The following is a 14250-nucleotide window of genomic DNA, read 5'->3' on the forward strand; positions in this document are numbered from 1 at the left end:
AACTGAAGGAAAAAACTTTAATCATGCTACTTATAAGCAACATAAAGTAAACATTTTAAGTAATAAAGACAAATAACACTTAAGCAATAGTAAACAAAAGGAATAATGAAATTCAAGTGTCATGTTTAACGCTTTCATTTTGATCTTCAGAAGTGTTCGGCACTGGCACATCAACAAACTCCTTTCACAGTTGGCTAATCATGAGACGCAAACTGCAGTTTCAGATGTAACTGTCATTTCCTTAGAGACAGCTTTTCTTCGGTCACAGAGCCCATGCAGTGTTGATGTACTGCAGGGCGGTGTGGAAAAGGTTTCTCAACCTCTGTGGGGTCTGCACACACACCCTCTTCACCAGTGTAAGTGCAAGGGCTATGATGACTCTCTCCCGGGGTAGGTCAGGACCTACCCAACGCATCATCACCCTCTCTACCTCAAAGGCAAGGTAATCCTTCCATTTCTGGAAAGCAGAAACAAATAGATCAGTCCATACACTTGGGCTCAAAATAAAAACAACCTGGTGTGGCATCACTAGGGTAATCTCAATATATCCACATTAGTTTTTCACTGGCATATTTAAAACTAGCTCTCGTTTACACCTAGTTTGTGCACTGAGTAGTCCTCTAGCTGAACCCATACTCACTTGAAGAGGGGAGGTTGATATGTTGTTGCTCAGGTTCCTGGTAGCTTCAGTAACAATTCTGTCTTCAAACTGAGCAGCGATTTCTCCCAATGCTCGTGCAACCTCAAGAACAGCTGCAGCCTGTTCATGATTTCCTGCAGCAAAAAAAATACAATTGCATTAGTCAGAGTAAAGTTTAACATTTATGGCTGAAGTCGTGTTTCTATAGTTTCCATTAAGACAATTTTAACATTCTGGACTACTGCTAATTAACTTCAGCTCTGTAGCATAAACAACAGAGTCAGGGTCATTTCCTGGTTTCACTTTCAGTTGTTTTGTTATTAACTGGAAACAACTCAGTCAATTGTGATTTAGTGGCATAACTTTTAGAAAATATGGTACTATTTGCAAACATCTGGGTCAAACTATATATTTGATCAGGTCTCTTAACTCGACATGTTTATAAAACATTTATTTTATTACACTGTCTCAAAAACTGCCACACACAGCTCATTGTTGATTAAAAATAAATAAATAAACAGCTGATGACTGTGGCACCAAACTTGACTGTAGACAGTACAGTTTACATCGTTTTACTTTACTTACCCCGGATCTGTAGATCCACTATGGGGTGAAGATCCTGCATAGAGACTCCGATGTTGCTTGGATGATAACCATCAGTTTCAAGCTCTCCATTATCCAGGTTACGTGCGTCGTGCCCGTTGCTGTTGATGTCCCAAGAAAACTTGTACTGTTCGCCTAGCGAGTGAAGCTCCTTCATGTAGCTTGCGCTTTCATGGCCCTCTTGAAGGAAGGCGAAAATGAGCTCACTCGCCGTAACCCGAGTAGTCGAGAGGTCCATCTACAACCAGCCTGAGCCCTTAGATAAAAATAACGATATTAAATAATATAATAGCAGTGAAGATGCCACAACCGGACACTTTAACATTACATCGAAATTTGTTTCTGACAGTCGCTGAGAGAGAGGAAAAAGTCAGTTCCCAACCGATATTTAAGGGATGTCAGTCAAAACAGAGGAAGTTTAGGAATTTTGTATTTTAATAACTGGATTTCAAGTGGATAAAGAAAAAAAATAGTTTAAGCTAATGCTAACGTTAGCTTACCTTGGGCTCGGCTCGTCAAAGTTGTTTAACGTCGAACAAACTAAAAGTATAACAGGCAGCTAAAGTATACCTAACACCAAAATGACATCAAATATCGATTCGTTTCGCTTACACGCTTTTACGTCACCTACGTTAACTTATTTGCGTGAAGTGAAAACTTATGTATGCAGCAGACTGCCGACTAGCTTCAGTCTTTAAAACAGTTTCCGCTACTGCGTCATGACTAGTGATGGGTCGTTCGCGAACGAAATGGCTCTTAGAGCCGGTTCTTTGACGTGAACGACTAGAGCCGGCTCCTTATCGCGAGCCGTCACGTGGGTTTTTTTTTTCTTTCTCTCACCCTCTCTCTCGCACTTTTTTTCCGCTTCACTCTGCACGCGAGCCTTGTGCTTTACGCTGGGCAGAGGGGGGAGGGGCGGTAGTTACACTCAGTAGCACAGGAACAGAGCCAGAGAGAGAGAAAGAGAGGCAGGGACAACAACGTCACATTAGAAAGGTATAGTAATCATCCACAACTATTTTCGGTTGCAGATGATAAAGGATTCAGAAAGTGCGGATTCATGCGGGCCCATATGACAGAGAATGTGCATCTTCTTTTTGTTTTCATATTTTAATTTATATCTAATTGCGTTGTGGTTTGCAGTGTTTTGTGTTGTTTTCACTTTAAATTTGTAAAAGGAAACAGCTGAAAATTTAAATAGTTAAAAGTTGAAATGTGAATAGTTGATTTTTGTATTATATGATTTATTTATTACATTTTATGTGGCGTGAATAAATAAAAGTATATTTACAGTGGTCCCTAGAGACAAAGCACATACAAACTTCAAATCACGTACGAACTCTGAAGCATGTACAAACTCCAAAACACGTAAAAACACGTACAAACTCCAAAACACGAAAAAACTCCAAAACACGTACAAACTCCGAAGCACGTAAAAACTCAGAAGCACATAAAAACTCAAAACACGTACAAAAGACAACAGAAGTGCTCCAGGATGCTGGGCGCAGTGTTGAGCTTTTGTTATCTTGTGGCTACACAAGCCAGCAAGTACCAACGACCAGATTTGGTGTGTGATAGTAACAGGTAGATGAACTTTTTTTTAAATTATTTGAATATATTTGAGTGCCTGTGTATAAATACACAAACAATACACACATGCTTTCAATTGTGTAATTTAAGTGATCTAGTAGCTCTGCTTTGGAAGTTCAGTTCATGCTAGAAATGTGTTTTGGAGTTTGTACGTGTTTTGTCTCTAGGGGCCACCGCATATATTTATATATAAACATATATAAATAAAACCACTTTTTTTACGTTAGTAATTCCTTTTGTGCATAATTTTATATTATTGTGAATAATAATTTAATTAAAGCAACAAAACAACCTGAAGAGCCGGTTCGGAGCCGAAAGAGCCGGCTCATTTTAGTGAGCCGAACCGAAAGAGCCGGATCTCTAAAAAGAGCCGGAAATCCCATCACTAGTCATGACGCCTTTAAATACCGTCTGAATTTTGCCTGCTTATGTATCCTTTGACTGGCATACACGGTGTTGACTCCAAACTACCCGGAAGGCGTCAAAACGCATATACGTTTAATCATGGTCATTTTTGACTGAATATGTTACATTAAAATAGTCCCACAGCTATATTTCTTCTGGACATGTTTTCACAAGCTTAAGAAAGCGAATATTGTAAGTCCCATTTGACTTATCCACCTACTTTGACTATTTAAATAACATATTTGCCATTTAATGCCTCTAGAAATTGTGACAGGAAAATATTTATATATTATACTATTATTAGAATTTATGCAGTTATGCAAGTATTGTGTTAAGAATCAGTGGCAGTGCTAATGTGGCCTCGTAAAAAAGAAAAAAAAAAGGAAAAGTGTGTGTGTGTGTGGAGGTAAATAAATTTAATTGGATCTGTCTTGGGGAAGCCTATACTCCAGTTGGTATTCAAGATTATGACAAACAGAGCCTTTCAAATAACTTTCACAGTATGGTGGCTCATGCTTTTCAAGCCCAAAATACAGTTGGCTGTAGTTATAGATAAGAGCAACACTACACTGGAAAGTCCCTGTTCATCTTCTGGATTACAAAGGTCACCACAGAGACACAGGAAAACAAAATAAAACAGTCTACTCAAAACACAAAATAAAATGCTGATAAGAGGCTTAAAATGTTTATTTACAGGTTTTAAAAGAAAAAGAAAAAAACAACCAAGTGCCTGACTTGTTAAGCATACTGGTCTTCACTTGTTATGAGATGTTAAAATTATCACCTGGAACATGTTTGAGTCAAGAATATAATTAAAACAGTTCTGCCCGATGCTTTAAGTCTGAGTCACAACGTAAAATAAGATTATGTAGCGATCGTCTCTGTTACGGTTGCTGCTGGAGTCACGCTACATTGCCTTCTGCTGCATTCTTTACCACAACTTCTTGGCAGAGTGTCACAGTAAACACCACAGCAAAAAACAGAAAATTAGGCTTCACGTCATCTCAGACTTCATAACCTGGGCAATCAAAGCTCATGGATCTTGCAGTCTTTCTACCAACAAGCCTCCTCCCTGGTTTGGGGAGGGAGCCCATCTTGACAGGTGGTCTGTGCCCCTGTAGGTGGTTCTGCTTGGGTGACAAAGCTGCCTGACGGGCCTCCTGGAGTTCTCTGAAAGGGGAAATGAAAGTGTTTTCGACTATAATTAGTCATTAAGATACCAAAACCAGCCTGTTAAATATGAACATAGGAATGAGAGGTTACTACAGGCTGTCACAGGCGACTACTACAGCATTGCTGAGATGAAACAGCACCACCTGCTGGTACGATTCGTGCATTTTTTTGCATTGTCACCGCTTCAGAAGCAACACTTGGGCCTATAACTTCTCTTGGGGTTTCACTTCCTTAACAATGCATTTATTTATTATAAGTGATTTATAAGTACTCTGAAAGTCTCCCATCATCTCCATTAATTACTGCAATACTTCAAGTGCAACTTGGGTCTGAAACCTTCGAACTGGGGACTGCAGCTTAAATTATTTTCAGTTTTCTTCTTACTTCTCAAGCATGGCGGTCCTGAACCTCTCTACAGTCAACTCTCTTCGCAGCTGAGCAGCCAGCCTCTCAGTCCTCTTCTCCCTCAAGACTGTGTGCTTGCAAAGCTCCCTAGCAGATGGCCGCCTTGTTGGGTCTGGTTCCAGCAACAACTGACAGAGAAAAAGTGCTAAAGATAAGCTATTCCAGCTATAACAAGTAAAAATGATATTTAGACAGGTGGCAACTAAGAATTAGTGTTTAAATAGCATTAAATGAAATATTTTTAAAACAACAAGGTTACAGAATTACCTGAAGTAAACATCTAAAGGGAGGCGAGAGCTCCTGTGGCAGCTTGGGGAGACGCCCCTCTCTAAGACTGTGCCACTGATCTCCATTTAGCGGCAGAGGAGAAGCCCCGGCAGCCAGCAGCACCGTGAGGCCCAGGGCAAATATGTCCGCCTTGGGGAGGTGACTGTAATCCTGGGGAGCAGTGAGACAACTGAAATGTGAAATTACCACAAAACAGGAAAGTGCAACTAGCCAGTTTTCCTCTAATGCGAATGAGCATTCAGAACAGTTACCTCATGCAGGACTTCACTGGCCAGAAAGCGGCTGTCCCCCTCCTCAACTTGAGGACTGGTGGCTGATGTCACGTGACCCAGATCACCTGCAGAAAACTCAAAGTCAGCCGACGGTAACAAAAATAAATCGGTCAAAAAGGTAGCACTTTATTCAACATCAATACCGATTTTGTAAATGATTCTGGTTGAAGGGTTTCCATCTTCTTCCTCTTCACTCTCACCCGTCACAATTGCGCTGGGGCGGTGGCAAATGAATATATTACCTAAAAAGAAAAAACTGTTAGGAACGAGGCAGTGAATGAACGTCCAAAGGGAGAAGTGGTCAAACAGACGCACTTGGTTTGATGTCCAAGTGAACGAGGCCTGAGCCGTGGATGTATTTTAGACCCACAGACACTTGCAGAAGCAGATCTTTCAACTCTGCCTCTGTGAACAGCTCTCCCTTTGCCTCCCTCTTTACAATAGCGCCATTAAGACTTCCACCTGAGGGACACACACGGGAAGACAAAAATCAACGCCGTCCTTCATTTTATATTCTACTTTAGATGCCGATTTGAAACCTACCGTCACAGTATTCATTCTGAATAATCATGTGATCATCCTCAGCCCATGCTGAGTAATATCGGACAACATGTGGGTGGTGCCCAAGCACAGCATGTGCATACACTTCCTTTAGGGCCAGCTGCCTAATAAAAGAACAAAAAAAAAAAAAATCTTATCAGTGAAGGTGTTTAAACGATAGGGAGGGCTGATGTGTGTTAGCCAAACAGAAACGGTGCTGACTCACTCATTGGCAGAGCCTGCCAGGGGTCGTCTGGAGCGCTTGATGGCGTACAAGCAACCATCCAGCCTCTTCACACACTTATAAACTGCACCAAACTCACCCACACCAATGCACTCTAGCTCCAGGAATTCGCTCTCATAGCGTGACAGCATAAAGGCTTGGACAGCTCGTCTCTGCCAGATTAAACAGACATGGTAAGAAGGAAAGATTTCTAAAGAAAGAGCACACGTCACTCCGCATGAGAGGAGAACTGGGGTTTCTTCTGTGATGATTCACCAAATATGGTAATAAGTCCACAAGGAAATCACTTTGTGAGGATTCTGACAGCAGTTTTCTTTCTGCTAGAGATTCCTTGTAGAAATTCCGGAAGTAGGGCTGGCAGGATGTCATTTTTGGACAAAACACAAAGTGAGGAGGCAGCTGAAGATGACAAAGCCCGATGATGAAATCATATCAGAAGCATCTGAAAGGGGAGGGCTACATTCAACACAAGTACTGGTAAAAATAGCTTTGTACCTTTGGTGGGAGAAAGGCGTCATCATCCTCTTCAGATGATGTTAGGCTGTGTTTAAACCTGCAATACAGAAAGGGCATTTAGCCCTTTATATACAGAACTACAAAAGTCCGGCCTGTGTATCAGGACACGTCTCTAAGTTTAGACCAAAACTAGTTCAATTTGAATCCTGAAAGCATTTTTGTCATCAGTTGGAGATTCTTATTGTGACAGCCGGCATGTAATAAGGTGGAATCGCATACCTGCGGCCAAAGTCATCATCATCGTCACTTCTACAACTGTTCCTCCACGGTTGCTCGCTGTTCCTGCGCACCGGGTCTGGGGTGAAAGGATTCACGTTGACGAGAGGTGCTGTGATTAGGTTTGCGGCAGCTGATGCAAAACGCAGAGTTCGCTGTTGACGACTTATCTTAAGACTGGAGTAAGGCTGGGAGGCCTTTGATAGCAAACTCTATAGAAAGAAAGACAAAGAAAAAACAAACATCATTCAAGCACACAGACGGGGAACAGAAGCATCTTTACTCTATATTCTTCCCCACCTTGGGTGTGCTGGGAGAGTCACACAGTCTCAGCTTCCTCCAGGAGGCGTAAGGTATGGGGCTGGTACAGTGCTGAGGGGAACATAAAGAGTTGCTTCTACTGAAGTGACGTTGCGCTCCGGGGGTCCTGCAGGCAGAGGTGGGACTGTAGACTCTGGAGGTGCTGTCATCAGAGTTGTCACCGCTGCTGCTGCTGCTGCTCTCTTCTCCACAGCTAGAAAAATCTAGCTGCTGGCTGATTCCATCAAATAAAGTAGCCATGCTTGGGGCCTGAGTTTGGGGAATGGCTTCTTTTATAATGCCATATCCTTTTACACCTGAGAGCACAACAGTGCTGTGCTAAAATCTGGACCGATGTTATGCACAAAATGTGAAGCCTGCTTGTTCATAGAGGTAACAAGTTTACAGTTACACCCCCACACCTCTAAAGCCAGAGGCCTAGTGTAGGATAAAGGGTTACTATAAGCAGCCCACTAAAAGTCAAATTAATTAGTTCCCCGCCCAGTTGTTTTATTACTGCCAGCAAAAACATTAAGCTCGAAAGATGTTTCTCATATTGCTTATACCCCTAATAACGTGTGTTTATCACGTATACTTACAAACAAATGACCATCCACGCCAAAACGCTTGAATTTCGCGCCACATATGCATGACTTCCTGTTTAAATAAATGACGCCACCGGTTTCAGTCATCGAACCCTCTGATTGGTTGAGTTGTGGTAATTGAAGAAACACCTTGACGTAAAGCATTAGTAAAGAAATGTGATATTTCGTTAATGTTAGGGTAGTGTGGGGATATTACGAAAAGCTAACATTTGACATTGAAAGTAAGAATAAAAATTCATTAAAAGATTTTTTTAAATGAGCCTATTAAGTCGCTTTACAGTCATTATTAAGGACAGTTGCAAATATTCATTGTTGTAAGTAACTTAAAAGTTTGTGTATTTGACAGGGGAAATGTAAAAAAAAAAATAGGTCACTGTATTAAATAGTAATATAGACACGTGGGCGGAAGTGGGCTACGTCATCAAAACAGTGAGGCAGGAGGAGGAAAAGAAGCCCCGTCCGTGGATGTGACACGCTTACAAATACATAGAAAACAACTCCGCGAGCAGCAGGAAAGCATGATCCGTCTCTCACGCCGTGCTTAACCCGCTCGACACGTCGGCACGTCGGAGCTTTGTGTATTTTCTCCCCTTCTTTCTCGTGTCCTCGGAGGCTGCAGCAGCACCATGGTGGAACAGTCGGACCGAGCCCCGCTCCTGGACTGGGAGGAGATCCCACCGCCCGATCCGAACCAGGCGGCTCAACCTACGCCTCAGCCGCCGCGAGAAGAAGACTCCGCGGCGGAGAAAAGTGCGCCGACAGACACTGCGGCTGGTACTGGGTGGAGCAGCAGCACCACCATCGACGCCACCACCATCATCATCCCCCCCGGTCCGACACGCAATGTGACAGCTGCTGTTGTTGTCAAAGGGGACGGAAGCCCGGGCCGAACCGAGCTGTCCGGGCACGGCTGGGATCGCCCGCAGCCTCTCGGTACAGACCGTAACGCCCCTTTCCCCGGCCTCTCAGTGAAGGATCAGTGGGAGGAAAAAGACCAGATAGTGGCCGTGTTTGTGGTTACCTTTGATACAAGATCAGGTGAGCAAGCAGACTTTGGTCTCTTTATCCTTCGCATTTAAAATTCTCAGACATGGACTGCGTAACCGCAGAAATGATGATCATGTGATGTTTTGACATCTTTATCTGTGCAACCGTGCATTATGCTGAACGGTTTTCATAAAAGCCACAATGAAGAAATAACCTCAACTATTGTGAGGCAACCTTTCAACACGAGACAAAAGTCAAACATCCTTTAAAGCTCATGCAAAAATAAGTTACTGAAGTCCCAAATCGTCTAAAGGGGAAATCCTTCCACTTAGATCTTGTTTAGAATTGATCAGAACTCTCTAATTCCTAAGTTTCTTCACGTTTTACATAGTTGTGTTGGCTGAGTCACTGCTTTCTTACTCTCCCTGACCTCTGGCTAACACATGACTAACATGCAGGATTGGAGGAAGTTGCCAGGATGAAAGTAGACAGTGTAGGGAGTGACTTCATGGGTTATTGTGTGTGTGTATTTGTGAATGGCAGGGAATATGATAGAGTGGTGCCTGCCTCATGACATCAACTTGGATGGTGTTGAATTCAAGTCAATGGCCAGCGGTTCTCATCGGATCACCAGCGACTTCATGTACGTACTTCCACATGTCAGATTTTCAGCTCAATGAGGCTCAGAAATCTGTCAGTCTGATGGTCTCCTGCTCTCCGTTATGCCCACTGGACAGATATTTCCGTAAGGGTGGCTACTTCGGTCTGGCATGTTTTGCGAACATGCCCGTGGAGAGTGAGCTGGAACGAGGAGCGAGAATGAAGTCTGTGGGAATTCTGTCTCCGTCCTACACTCTGCTCTACCGTTACATGCACTTCCTGGAGAACCAAGTCAGGTCAGACATGTAGAGTTGCTGTTTTCTTCCTTCCTCTTCATACCCTGCCCACAGGTTCCTTTTTATATGCCTGCCTTTAATATAGGCTCATTTATTAAACATGAACTCAGGATCCCAGTTGCAGCTTTTGTCACAAGAACCCACTGACATGCAGTTTTTCTATGAAGTCTTAGCACAGGAGTGAAGAAAATACTGTTAACAGCATCTCTCCTCCTCTCTTCTGAAACACTGCTCTCCTTGTGATAAAATCCTGAGTCTCACTGACTGTAGAAATACAGTATGTGACACAACCACAGGTTTGGGTTACAGTTAAAGCAGATCTGCTGTAACTTGAAGGGAGTGTGGAACTCTTGGCTACATTTTATGTGTGACACTTTGCAGTAGCAAGCCTAAAATGTGTGATCTGTATGGCTTAAGTGGTTAAATCAAATAGAAAAGTTAAATTTATTTCATACAGCTGGCCTCAGATGATCTCACTGTGCAATTTATGGATAACTTCTGCTTTGCACAATCTGTGATCTTGCGTTAGGAGGACCAAACACTGGCTAATACTGAATACACAATTTAAAGTCCACATAGTAACATGAGCTGTGAGCACCGGTGGGAATGTGCAGAAAGAAGTGAGTTCAAGCTTAATCTGCTCACATTCCTTCTTTTCCCCCTTGTCATCCCCTTGAAGACACCAGCTGCAGTGTCCTGGCCAGTATTCTCCACTAGAGGCCTTCTATGAGGATAAGAAGGCCATTCTTCCCCCTACAGGAAACGGACTAGTCACCGCCTGCCCGACCTGGAGTGTTACTAATATAAGCCGCTGCATGCACCCTGAAATGAAGGTCTGAAAGCACACACTTTGGTTACTGATGCTCCCTTGTCTTGAATGCTCTGAAACATCGAACGTAACCCCAAAAATGACCACATTTGCCACTACTTGCACCCTGTAGATCACCCACCCGGCTGGCTGCATGTCCCAGTTCATCCAGTTTTTCGGGGAGCAAATAATGGTGCTGTGGAAGTTCGCGCTGCTTCGGAAGCGCATACTCATCTTCTCGCCTCCACCTGTAGGAGTTGTCTGCTACAGGGGTGAGTTGCTTAATCATAGCTTGTGCACATTTCTCTATAGCTCTAGTAATATGTGATTTACTGCGTATGCACATTCTGTTTTCACAATAATGTGATGCAAAGGGATCAAGATGTAACGAATAGTCAAACAGAGAAGCATGTGTGGTGTTTTTTCCTCTTTTTGGAGGGTTTTCATTCAGTATTTTCATATTCCCTCAGTGTATTGCTGTTGCTGCCTGGCCAACGTTTCATTACCTGGCATTGGAGTTTCTGTGCCTGAATTACGGCCTTTCTTCTACATCAACATAGCCGACATCTCTGCCCTGGAAACAGAGCTGTCATACGTGGCCTGTGAGTGAAGTTTAACTGTAAATGTTTGATTTACAACATAAAGTGATGAGTTCTTTTATATAGACATGTTTTCCCACGTGATATGTTTGAAGGCACCACGGAGAAGATCTTTGAGGAGAAAAAGGAGCTGTATGACGTCTATATCGATAACCAGAATGTGAAAACTCACAGGAGCCATTTGCAGCAGCTGCTCAGGCTGACCGCAGCAGACAAGGAGAAATACAGGAAGCTGACTGAGCAGAGGTGCGTTAAAATTGTGTCGCTCCTCTTTCTTTTTGTTTAAATTTGCAAAATGCATTTGTTTTGTGGTCATAGAAATACGCTGCAAAATGAGCGTTTGTTATTTTTAGATTTTACAGTGACTGACTTTTTCTTTTCAAAGGCAACTGCTGCTGTACTCTCAGGAGGTGGGTGAAGACTGCACATCAAATGAAGAGGATCTTTTCATCCTGTGAGTCCTTGACAGCTGGTTGCATGGTTGATAATGGACTTGAGTCACACTCAGACAAGTGCAGTGTGGCCCACATATTAATGCAGTTGCCTTTAATCTCATCTTAGGTTCTTTATGGAGCTTAATAACCGCATCTTCCAGACCCTGTCAGAGGTAGCAGGAAGCGCCGACCCCACTCTCACCGGTGAGCACGTGAGGGCCATGGGGCTGGATCCCCAGGGAGATCGAGCCTTCCTTGCCGACCTGCTGGAGGTTTATGGTTTCGATGTAACGCTGGTCATAGACAACCTCTGCTGCCCCTGAACCCCATTCAACCCGGGAAACTCGGAAGCCTGGATTATATGTGCCTACTAGGGTCACAAATACAAGACTCTGAAGACACTGCCTCCATCCTGGGACTTCATCTGCTCTCTTCTCTTCTGTGTGTGTGTCTCATCTTAACCTGAGGAGACTGTTTCCAACCACTGTGGAAGAAAAGGACACCTAACATTGTGCACTTCCTCACAGTGGGTGATAAACACCAATACTGCTGAGCAGACTTGTGGCCATTAACATCTTCTGCGAGTCACTCCTTGCTGTTTTTGTCTGAACCAGTTTTCTTGTGTGCATACTTGTTTGACCAGGACTGAAGCACTGGATGAAAATGTAAACTGTCTGATGATTGCACCTGCTACTGTAGTGAAGTCACCGGCACTTTGACGTCCACTTGTGGTTTGTCTAAAAAATGGATTTAAGGTTCCTCGAAATGAATTTGTGCACTTCAGATATCTTTCCTGGGGAATCACACAGACCTCAGAATAACAGCTGTAATTCTGTTCTTATGTTTTGTTTTTTTGTCTGACTATTCCTGAAATGGTTGAGGGGGGAAAAAAAGCTTTTGGACCACGTTAATTGCCTTTGAAAAAGGAAGCAATATGAATCTGAGTGATAAGGGAAAAGCTGTTCTAAGGACCTTGCTCACCTTCATGCACCTTAAACAATATTTAGATATCACAGAGTGCAGGAGATCGACGCATTCTGGAAACCTTTTGCATTGTTGTACGTCGAAGCTTCTCATTTGTCATAATCGGTGGAAGACTTTTCAATGAATGTGTAACTCTTATTGTGAATGCTGCACCACGTCCGCCACGGGACTGTTTCCCCATACACACAGTCACGCTTAAATTGAACTTTTTATATGCTGTTTTTATGATTTACAGTCTGAGCCATCTAGTTGTTCCAGAGCGGGAGCACCTGTAAATGAGCCGTCACATTTTCTTTTTCAAACTACTGCAGAGCCTTGTTCATATGTCTCTTAGAATTCTGCTAACTAAAGCGTAATCGATGAAGCTGTTTGTTGATCAGCTCCTGTTCAGATGTGTTCATGACAAAGATCTCTTTGTGTGCGTTTAAAAAAAACCCTGTAACGTCCTGAGCCGAGCAGAAGCTTTAACTCCTCTGTGGGCAAATTCACGGAAAGGACTCGGTCTGTTCCGTCTGTTTTTCTCAGTCCTTTCATCAGTGAACCCAGCTTTAGAAATGGGCCAACTGTGTCTTTTGAATACTGCTGGCAGAGTGCTTTTATTTCAGCCACCCCTTTGCCAACCACGGTGATAATTTGTTCCATGTTGGAACACATAAGTCTGACGTTTGCCTTGTATAAAATTGAAGAAGTGGTTTTAACTTTCTCTCTGGCGTACTCCACCCCAAGCATATTTTTTCTGGCTTTGTTAAGAAAATAAAATGCACTAAGTGTTGTATATTTAAGAAAAGGGTAGTAAAGGAGACCTATTCTGCATTTCCTTAGTGGCTCATATACGCTCATACTAAACATGGCCAAAGTTTCAAATAACGAGGTCTGGGAAGCAGATTCTCTGAACAGTCATTTTTCACAGTGTTATATATTTAAGATGTTGCTTCTGTGTAGATGAGAAGCCCCACCTCCTGTTCGTGAGGGGCAGCCAATCAGAAAGGAAGAGAAACTAAAACGTCAAAGATCTGCACCACAGCCAAGTATTTAAGACAAATAAGGATTATTTTGAACTCTGAGTGATGCAAAGCAACTCTAGTAGTATCCATTCAAAAACATGACCTGGAAATGAGCATTGTAGGTCCCCTTTAAGCCCTGTTTTTTGAATGGGGCCTTATCATAATGTGACGTTTTTCAACTTACAAGAGCAAGGTGACTGATTTCTCTGAAAACATTACGTACACTGTCATGAGAACTTCAGAATGACCTTAGCTTTTCCACGATTGACTACCTAGTCTGTTCACTTATCAGCTGATATATCATCTTTCCTCTGACAGCGTTTGTTTTCCAGATGTATGTTTAATGTTTAAAAGAAAAAAAGGGAATGTGCACAACACAAACCACTGTATAAAATGCCTTCTTTGTGGAACTGTTCACAGATGTGTACCAGCATTAGCTAAATGATTCGTTTGTACAGCCTTCTCACATTACTGAATGTCACAGACGGCAAAAGTATTGCACACATGCAGCAACGTATCCAAATAGTGTGACTGTTTTTTTTCTTGATTGTAAGCGTAATCACACAATAACAAGTCTTCACCTCTACTAATGCGAAACACTGTAAGAGATGTCAGTAATGTACACGAGAACTCAATAGCATGAGCAACTGTCAGTTTCACTGTACTGCCATTGTAAAACAATAAAACACTGATACGGTTCAAGCGTTATCTAATCTTCTTCTAACACCGCATCATTTTCCT

General features: G+C 42.7%; 3 protein-coding genes across 6 annotated transcripts; 1 reads left to right on the forward strand and 2 right to left on the reverse strand.

Annotated features, from left to right (window-relative positions):
• Positions 1-3: 3 nt before the first annotated feature.
• bida (BH3 interacting domain death agonist) lies at positions 4-1961 on the reverse strand. The gene is made up of 4 exons (XM_085461217.1): positions 1744-1961; positions 1226-1499; positions 641-774; positions 4-457 (listed from the first exon to the last, which is right to left on the reverse strand). The coding sequence occupies exons 2-4, from the start codon at positions 1479-1481 to the stop codon at positions 263-265; spliced, it is 585 nt and encodes a 194-aa protein (XP_085317343.1). The 5' UTR covers positions 1482-1499; positions 1744-1961; the 3' UTR covers positions 4-262.
• Positions 1962-3909: 1948 nt separating this feature from the next.
• wee2 (WEE2 oocyte meiosis inhibiting kinase) lies at positions 3910-8425 on the reverse strand. Of its 4 annotated transcripts, none has more exons than XM_085461221.1 (12): positions 8361-8425; positions 7193-7526; positions 6896-7104; positions 6656-6713; positions 6143-6312; positions 5920-6041; positions 5692-5838; positions 5520-5618; positions 5356-5441; positions 5084-5254; positions 4796-4944; positions 3910-4408 (listed from the first exon to the last, which is right to left on the reverse strand). In XM_085461221.1, the coding sequence occupies exons 1-12, from the start codon at positions 8423-8425 to the stop codon at positions 4243-4245; spliced, it is 1776 nt and encodes a 591-aa protein (XP_085317347.1). In that variant the 3' UTR covers positions 3910-4242. The 4 variants fall into 4 exon arrangements, with proteins under 4 accessions (XP_085317347.1, XP_085317344.1, XP_085317345.1 ...); XM_085461218.1 differs by lacking the exon at positions 8361-8425 and adding an exon at positions 7792-8151 and having other exon boundaries at positions 7193-7462; XM_085461219.1 differs by lacking the exon at positions 8361-8425 and adding an exon at positions 7792-7892 and having other exon boundaries at positions 7193-7509.
• dennd11 (DENN domain containing 11) lies at positions 8424-14211 on the forward strand. The gene is made up of 9 exons (XM_085461222.1): positions 8424-8835; positions 9328-9427; positions 9522-9680; positions 10360-10513; positions 10622-10760; positions 10959-11090; positions 11183-11333; positions 11473-11541; positions 11649-14211. The coding sequence occupies exons 1-9, from the start codon at positions 8424-8426 to the stop codon at positions 11842-11844; spliced, it is 1512 nt and encodes a 503-aa protein (XP_085317348.1). The 3' UTR covers positions 11845-14211.
• The last annotated feature ends 39 nt before the right edge of the window (positions 14212-14250 follow it).

This window comes from Copadichromis virginalis, linkage group LG7 (genome assembly GCF_057382275.1).
Source record: "Copadichromis virginalis isolate Kocher_CV1m ecotype Utaka linkage group LG7, C_Virginalis_male_GT1.1, whole genome shotgun sequence".
Classification (NCBI taxonomy): Eukaryota; Metazoa; Chordata; class Actinopteri; order Cichliformes; family Cichlidae; genus Copadichromis; species Copadichromis virginalis.